The sequence below is a fragment of the Lupinus angustifolius genome, chromosome LG04 (assembly GCF_001865875.1).
Source record: "Lupinus angustifolius cultivar Tanjil chromosome LG04, LupAngTanjil_v1.0, whole genome shotgun sequence".
NCBI lineage: Eukaryota > Viridiplantae > Streptophyta > Magnoliopsida > Fabales > Fabaceae > Lupinus > Lupinus angustifolius.
The window spans coordinates 20312265-20321796 of NC_032012.1; the positions used below are offsets into that span (position 1 = coordinate 20312265).

At 34.6% G+C, this 9532-nt stretch overlaps 1 protein-coding gene across 1 annotated transcript; it reads left to right on the plus strand.

Annotated features, from left to right (window-relative positions):
* Positions 2040–2573, plus strand: LOC109344871 (ethylene-responsive transcription factor ERF098-like). The gene has a single exon (XM_019583601.1). The coding sequence runs from the start codon at positions 2040–2042 to the stop codon at positions 2475–2477; it is 438 nt and encodes a 145-aa protein (XP_019439146.1). The 3' UTR covers positions 2478–2573.

Sequence of the window (9532 nt, forward strand, 5' to 3'; positions counted from 1 at the left end):
TTTCTTAATCTTGTTCTTCTTAGAAAATGGAATTGATGTTTCATTATTGAGAGGAACAACTTTTGGTGTAAAGTATTGATATCTAAGTATGGTTAGGGTATTAATAATTTTTTGGGGTTGGGTTGAGGATTCCCCCACTCTTAAAACTTTTGTTTGGGTTAAGGATTTAGGTTACCTGTCTTCTAAGGGTTCGTTGGTTCTGGACGATATTGTCTATCAGGTCGGGATGAGACCACTACTAGCTTCAAGTATGATAGTTGGTTGAGATTTGCAATTTTTTTCACTAGGTTTCGGAGGCTCTATAACCTTAGAATACGAGTTTGGGAGATGGTCGAGAGGAAACTGAGAGTGCAAGTTCATTTGGAGAAGATAACTTTTTACTTAGGAAATTGAACTAACTAATATCTTTTTTGTGTGAACTCAATCAATTGGCACTTTAGGTCAACACATCCGATTCTTGGGAGTGAAGGCACGACAAATCCTAGCATTACTCGGTTAGATCTGCTTACGACTTTCTCACTCACTAACATCACCAGCAAGTTCTCATTAACCACTATCTTCATCTCCTATGGAAATCAAAAACACCTTTGAAGATTACTACTTTTGTATGGAGACTTTTCCAAGATAGAATTCCAACTAGGGAAACACTTCTCAAGATGGGAATCTCTCTAGATCATGGTGAAGGACGTCTACGTACCTTTTGTAATGAGCATCCGAAATTCAATCAACATCTTTTCTCTTTGCGCAAGTTCACCTATTCTGTTTGACAACTTCTATACAATTGGTTGGACATCAATATTGCTTTTCCTCTTACACCCAATCATCATTTTAACACTTACATGGGCATTGTAAAGACATGAAATGTTGGAAACTTTGGAGCGTCATCTGGTTAGTTATAATTTGGGCAATTTGATTATCTAGGAACAATCTAATTTTTAACTCACTTAAGCCCTCTCTTGAGCACATTCTTAAATCTGATAAGGTTTAAATCTTGGCTTTAGATCAATGGACGAATGGGCAAGGATTCAATAAATTATTCTGATTGGGTAAATAATCCCCTTATTTGTCTAAGTATAGTCTTGTAGTTATTCTTATGACATTGTTGTTATGAGTTTTTTTTTCCTTTTTTACTTTTATAACTCTTCATACAAAAAAATAGCTTCATTTTTTTATACTTTCACATGTATTCACTTTTTTTGGGTAACGAATTAATCCATTTCAGGGTTCGTAACTGCCCTTTCTGATAAGTGTTGTTATCAGAAATCGAACTCTCGACCTTGAGGATCCAGTAAAACCTAATTTACATCACTAGACCAATGCCTTCTTGGTAAGTAGCTTCATTGTTGTTCTCATTTTCCTATTATCTCTCTAAAATTAAATACATAACTATCACTTATAATAAATTTTGAATATTCTATTTTTTTTAAAAAATAGTCTATAATATTAAATTTGTAGGATTATAAAAATATGAGTAGATTAAAACGCTAAAAATAATGATGAAAATGTTCAAGCTAATTGATTCCAATTATTTTTGCTCACATCACGGTTGAAATATATATTATTCCCATGATATATCACTCTTCGCTTATTTGTTGCTTCTCTTCTATCAATGGGAGCATAATTTATCTTAACCCCGTCAAAAACACCTTGACTTCATGAGCAGTGAGTATAAACAGAAATCCATTGTTGCTAATGGATCGAACTATATATATATAGTGTTCTAAAATATGTGATTCTCTTTATAAAATAAGATTTTATCTAGTTGCATATTTTGATGCGAATATTTGTACCCTCACCACATAGTTTTGTCCCAGTTCATGGCAAAACATAGAAATAGTCGAAGAAAATCTAACTGAAAAGAACTTTCTGTACATGGAACGAATCTTGGTCAAAATGTACGTTCCTAGATTGAGATATCATAAAGAACAAATCACTATTTTTCCTAAGATATGACACTATTTTCATAGAGTATCTATATAAGCATGGAAGCAACCACAAACCTAAGTACAAAAATCAAGAAGCAAAAGAGCAACACAAACATGGAGGATCACCACCAGAAGGGTAAGCAGAGTAAGGAGGAGGAGGTGAAGTACCGAGGCGTCCGAAGGCGGCCGTGGGGGAAGTATGCGGCCGAGATAAGAGATCCATCAAAGCCAGGGACAAGGCTATGGTTGGGAACATTTGATACAGCTGAAGAAGCAGCTAGGGCTTATGATAGGGCAGCCTTTAACTTAAGGGGTCATCTTGCAATTCTCAATTTTCCCAATGAATACTATTCTAAAATAAGGGGCTCACCACCTTATCCACCCCATTTAGCATCACCCACCTCTTCTCCTTCTTCTTCTTTTCATGCAAGTGGTAGTGGAAATTCTTCTTCAGCTGGTTCACAACATAGGCATGTTTTTGAGTTTGAGTACTTGGATGATAAGGTTTTGGAAGATCTTCTTGAGTTAGAAGAGCAGAAGAAGAAAAAGTAAGGAGATTGAGTGCTAAACTATGTCTATTTGTCTCTCTTTTCCTTTAATTTCTCTTTAACTATCAATAAACTGAACCTAGCTCTCTTTTGATCCTAAGATAACCAAAATAAACCCTCCATTATCATTGTTTATGGAAGTTCCTGAACGTGCCTTTTGAATTTAGCATCATCATGCTAAGTTTAGACATTGACCCTATTATGTGTGTTACTACTCATATCCTACCTATTGTGCAGAATGATTATAAATTAATTACGTGTTCTTAATATCTACTATCAAGTTCCATTATTATAGTGGATTATAGTGATGATTACTAATTATCAAAATAATTTAAAGCATATATGAAATAAAGAAAAATCCAAATGACATTTAATGATTTAATCGTTAATTTTATTTAATTTCCTCACACATAGTTACAAAACGCCTATACTATATTTGTAGAAAAGTGAGAGCCATCGCTCACAGGTGGCCATGTAAAAAAAATGGAGGCCTCAAATTTATTAAAACATTATAGATAACATTTTACAGGAATTGATAAAATTGTCACTTTTCACACTTTATATGTTAGAGTTTATTAATAAAATTAAATTTTTTTTGGAGAATGTTTAAAACTGAATCATCAAAGATTTGAATAAAATATCAATTTATTAATTTCAAATTTTGATAAACCAAATTTTAATCATATTGTCTTTATTATCATGTTTACTAAATGAACATAAAGTAAAACTATGAAATCTATTAAAATCATTATATCAACATGGTCCTTTATCAAAATAAAGCTATTTCATTAAAATTGATTTTCAAATGGTCCTTTATCATCGTGAGCCCTAGGCACTCACACGTACATCACTTGTACAAGGGTAAGTAATTCCAGGGAATTCTCATCTCAAATATCAACATGTATCATCTTGGTTATTCATAGAAGTTAAGGAAATTATTGAAAGAATGCGTGCTCATTTTAGTTATTCAATTTTTTTTTTGGTATTATCAACTTAATCCTTAATAAATTTAAATTTTTATTTTGGTCTTAATTTTTGTAACATAGAACCACGTTAGTCTTATCGTCTTCACCTGTCTGATAACTTGTTAACATAGTTGATCATATAAGAAGTTAAGTGTTGACGTAACCACATATGGTGGTTCCGTATAGAAATATTTTGCCACATCAATAAAATGATGTCGTTTTGATTTTCTTTAAATAAGTAAGACCCAAAATAAAATCATGTTATCTTTTTCTCTTCACCATCTCCAAGAAAAAAACACATTTTAGTCTTTCAAGATTCATGTAAGTACCATATTAATTACTAGTGGTAAACTCAATGGATTTCTTCACATCAGATTTTCAGCCAAGATCACCCTTATTCAAAATTAGGAGTTCTTCACAATATTTAATGATAATGACAATTTAAATTCTCCCACTGCAGTGAATGCAGTGAATTTATTGTCTTCTCTGGAATCTGGTTGAACAGATTTTGGCAATTCAGGCTTTCTTCCTTGCCAAATAGCAAGCTGAAGGTGACTATTTTAAAAACTTAATTTTACCGTTATCCTAGTCACCTTTCTGTCAGGAGAACTCGCCGGATCCACACTCTCAATAGTGGAGGTAAATGGACGTCATATATTAAAGAACACCAACACTCAACTTTCTTGTAAAACATGGTGCTTTACATTCAAATCCTAAATTCATCAATGGGTACCTTTTAAAGAGTAATAATATAGAGTTTCCCCATTTAAGCACTGAGAAGAACCATATGGACAGGTAGAGGATGGTATAAATCGAATCATAGATAAATTCACAAGGGCATGAGTTTCAATGATTAAGTTAACGAATCATGCCATTTAGATATAGATACTGGTAATAGTTCGTAACAATTCTGAATGACACGATATAATCCTTATTGGTTGAGTCACGATCATGTTGCTCTCTTTAAGACATCTTGTAGTACTTCTAAAATTGTGCAAGCAGACTATCAACCATGTCGTCCCTAGGATAAAACAAATCAATTTTCCGTTATACGATGTCTTGCTACATGATAAGAATCGTTCTCGAATACACCCACAATATGGCTACCAATGCCAATTCTCGAATTCCCACAGTATGGTTGCATGTGCCAATTTTTTCCCCACAATACTGACTACTAGTGTCAGTACTCGAAATTCCCACTTTGGTTGTTTGTGTCAATTCTCAAGTGCCACGGAAAGAAAGAAGGAGAAAGTTATTGGAAATGCGTCGGTGAAATATAATGGGGGAGAAAGAGAAGTTGAGAGGTAAACGCCTTCAACTTGGTGTGAATTATAACGTGAGGAGGAGGCCTCTATTTATAGCCCGAGGCCTCCAACGACTCCCCCATCCAACGGTGCAAAAGATCAAACAGCTATATGATCCAACGATGCAAAACATTACCACCCAATGACTCTATTACTAACAGCTCTATGTTAAATGCATGTGTTGACTTGGTTAACACATGGTCCAAGCCCAAAATAAAATAAATAAATGATTATTTAAAAATAATATTGGGACCAAGCCCAAGTCCGACCCAATCCGAACACGAGCCAAGCCATCCGGACGACGACGGGGGAGGTGTGATGGTGGTGGTGCGCACGTGTGTGGATGGGTTTTGTTTGTGTGAGTCATCACCACTCACAAAACCCATTGTACCTTGGGGCACACCCCAAGATTGCAACTTAAGGCTTATAAAGCCTTTCAACTTCTTTCCTCCAAGCAATATGTGACTATTGAGTTTTTTCATTTCACAAACCCAAAAGTCACCATAAATGGTCACATTAATGTGCATTAAAAACCACTTCAAAACATCATTCTTTCAATAAATCCTAACAATCCCCCATTTGAAATTAAAAAATGATTTCCGGGAATTTCTATGGTCTCAATAAGATTGTGCATAAACAAATGTGTCATGGGATTTGAACCTTTGCATAGTGAATAAGATCTAGATTTTACTAGAGTGACTCGTAGTCTTGAACTCAATCTCTAGCATCAAACCACACGCAACCTTTTCAATGGTGTATTGTGAAAAGCTCATGCGTTAAAGGTCATGCACGTCTACCCCAGTATAGTGAGCACTCTAGAAATATATGTCCCAAAATTTCATAGGAAGTGGCCCCTACTTCCACATTCACATAGGTGAGTCTATCAAGAGTAATCCTATAGCCTAGGTACTCCACTCCAATTGAAGTATAAATCTCATTAAGAGTTTAACTCATCTTTACATATGCTGCAAGAATCATGCTTCTCATACATTCATTGCATGTTCATTCTCATATCACTTCACAACTTGTTATTACCCATTGAACATATTTCTTGGGATCTCCAATCATTTAGGTCAGGTTACCATCATGAGTGATCATCGTTCTAAGGGCAATTGTCCCATACTCTTAGAAGTATTATGAACTTTCTCTCTAGCTAGTCCTTTCGTCAAAGGATCTGCTCAGTTATTCTCAGTACGTACTTGATTTACTCTAACAGATCATGTAGAGAGTAACACTCTAATGGTGTTGCGCTTACGAAGAATTTGTCCTTTCTTACCGTTATAAAAACGGTTCTCAATTTTTGCAATAGCCATTGTACTATCACAATGGATCAATACAATTAAGATCAGTTTTTCCCATAGGGGAATCTATGCAAGCAAGCTTCTCAGCTAACTTGCTTCTTCACTAGTTGTTGTTAGTGCTATCATTTCAGCTTCCATAATGGATTGAGCCAAAAGAGTGTTTCAATCAACATCATTGAAAGCTTCTAGGACAGCTGGAAACCTTCGGTAATGAAATCCAAGGTTCATTGTTTTCTTAAGGTATCTCATTATCCTTTCTATAGCATGTCAATGCTCCATACTTGGTTTATTGGTAAACATGCATAATAATCTCACAACATAGGCAATGTCGGGTCTAGTGCAATCAGTGACATACCAAAGGCTGCCAGTGAAGCTCACTTACTCAGCTTGTCTTACACATTCACCAGTGTTCTTAAAAAGTTTTACACTTGGATTATATGGTGTGCTAGCAGGTTTACGGTCAAAATATTTATATTTCTTTAAGATAATTTCACATAGTGAGATTGATCCACAAAAATTCCTTCTTTTGACCTAGTAATTTTTATACAAGGATTACACTTGTCTCTCTAATGTCTTTCATATCAAAAGATGTTTTACAACAGCAATTTCACATTATTCACAACATGAATGTTGGAACCAAATATGAGTAGGTCGTCTACATAGAGACATATGATACGACAAATGTCATTTTATGATCTGTAATAAATGCATTTGTCACTTTCATTCACATTAAAATCATTCGATATCATTAAGTCATTAAACTTTTTATGCCACTATTTAGGTGTTTGCTTAAGACCATACAACGACTTATCTAACTTGCAAACCTTATTTTCTTGCTCATGTATTACAAAACCTTCATGTTATTTCATATAGATTTCTTCTTCCAAATCACCATTTAAAAAAGTAGTCTTAGCATCCATTTGATGTACTAATAAATTCTGTATCGCAACGAGCGATATTAGTACTCTAATGAATGTTATTCTAGTAACAGGCTAAAAGGTGTCGAAGAAATCTACATTCTTCCTTTGCTTGAAATCCTTGGCTACAAGGCGAGCCTTGTATTTATCCATTGTGCCATCAGGTTTCAGTTTCTTTTTCAATATCCACTTACAACCAATGAGTTTGCAACCAGGAGGCAAGTCATCTAAATGCCAGGTCTTGTTAGACTCTAAAGAATCCATCTCATCTTTTACGGCCTCTTGCCACAAATCAACATCCAAAGAAGTCAAAGCTTCTTGGAGTCTTGATGGATCCTCTTCCAATGTATAGACCATATAACTCTCTTGGGGTGTGGTATCCGGAAATAAGCCAGACAACCGAAAGTTCTCAAATAAAACATGTTTGGTTGTCTATTCTTAATAATTTCATATGAGAAAATTTTGCTTTTAGCATTGGGGATTCTATTTAGTACATATCATACATTTAATAAGATTTCACCCCACCAAGAGGGTGCTGCACCAGAACTTAACGTAATAGCTACAACTAATTCAATTAAAGTTATATTCTTTCTTTTAGTTTTACCATTGATTTTAGGTGAATATGGTGCACTTGTTTCGTGAATAATGTCATTTAGTTTATAAAAATCGGTAAACATATTTGAGTCATACTCCATGTCTCTATCACTTCTGAGTTTCTTTATTTTCTTGTTGAGTTGATTTTCAATTTTAGTTACATATAACTTAAACATGTCAAGTGCTTCACTTTATTTTTCATAAGATATACATAATTAAAATCAGAGCAATCATCAATAAAAGTGATAAAGTAATGTTTATCATTTCTAGTTAATGTTCAATCTAATTCACATATATCTGATTGTATTAAATCTAAAGGCTCACACTCTCGCATTACTCATTTATGAGGGTTTTTTTTTAATTTTCACTTGACTGCATGATTCACAAATTTCAAAATCATTTTTAGATAACTTTGGAATTAAATATAAGCTACTTAAATTTGAAATTGCACGTTTATTAATATGACAAAGTCTAGAATGTCAAATATTAAAATCATACAACATGTAAACAGAATCAGAAATTTTATTAATAGAAATATCAACACTTAATTTAAACATGTCATCAATGGCGTACCCTTTACCAACAAATATCTCATTCTTAGTAAGAGTATACAAGTCTGCTCCTATGGTCTAGGTAAAACCAACCTTATTAAGACGAAAACTAAAAATCAGATTCTTCCTCATCTCTGGAGTGTGCATCACATCTTTGAGAATCAGAGTCTTGACAGATGTAAACTTCAGCTCCACATCACCAGTTCCAGCAACAACAATGATGTGGGAGTCACCCAACAACACCTTTTTATCATCAACATCCGTGTATGTTTTGAACATAGCACGGTCATAGAAAACATGGCGGGATGCACTAGTATCTACCCACCATCCATCAGTTCCTCCAACCATAGTGACCTCAGATAATACTGCCACAAATGGCCCATTAGCCATGTTGGCTTGCGGAGGACGAACCATATGTTTATTTCTGCACTTGCATGTCATATGACCTGGCTTCCCACACTTGAAGCACATAAACAGGTTTCCATAGTCATTCTTAGTAGGTGGCTTAGCTTATTGGACCTTTTGAGGGTTCCAATTCTTGTTGCGACTGGTGTTCTTAGCCTTATTCTCATTGTGGTTATGATTTCAGAAGTTAGTGCCAGAAGGCTTGAGAACCACATCTGAGAATGTCTTCTTAGTACTATTGTTGAAGACAATCAACATCTCTTCTCTCTTATCTTGTTTACAATCCTCTTCTTCAATACGAAGACGAGTGATCAGAGATTTCTTTGGTCTTATGCCTCAAAAGGTTTTTAATGTCCTTCCATCTAGGAGGTAGTTTGTCAATTATTACAGCCACTTGGAGTTGCTCATCTAGGAATATGCCCTCAGAAATGATCTCATGAGTAATTTTCTGTATCTCGTGGAATTGAGACTCTACTGATTTATCATAAGTCACTTGATAATTGAGGTAGTTGCTAACATCATACTTTTTGGTCTCAACTTTCTCGGTATTATATTTCTTTTTAAGTGTATACCAAATTAATTTGGTAGATTTCTATGGGTTGTAGTAATCATAGAGATCATCAAACAACCCATTCAGAATGAAGTTCTTACATAAGTAATCTTTTTTATTCCAAAAAGCTATTTCAGTAGCCAGTTTATCCCTTTCTTCTTTTTTAGCCTCATTCGACACCACTAGGATGTCGATTTTCAGAACGTGGGCAACCTTTCTCATAGTGAGGAAAAATTCTATCTTATGTTGCCAACTTTTGAAATTTGTCCTGCCAAACTGAAATGGCTTGTTCAGGTCAAAGTTGTTCGGTCCAGTAATATTATCTACGAATGCCATTGTAGTAGAAACATCTTGAAATTGTTGTTATCATAGCTCGCAACAATTTTGAATGGCACAAAATAATCCTTATTGGTTGAGTCAAGACCAGGTCGCCCTCTTTATGACGTTTCATGCTACTGTTAAAATTATGCAA

What these genes read in the sequence shown, in the direction of transcription:
- LOC109344871 (XM_019583601.1), top strand. Translation starts at nt 2,040, where the DNA reads ATGGAGGATCACCACCAGAAGGGTAAGCAGAGTAAGGAGGAGGAGGTG.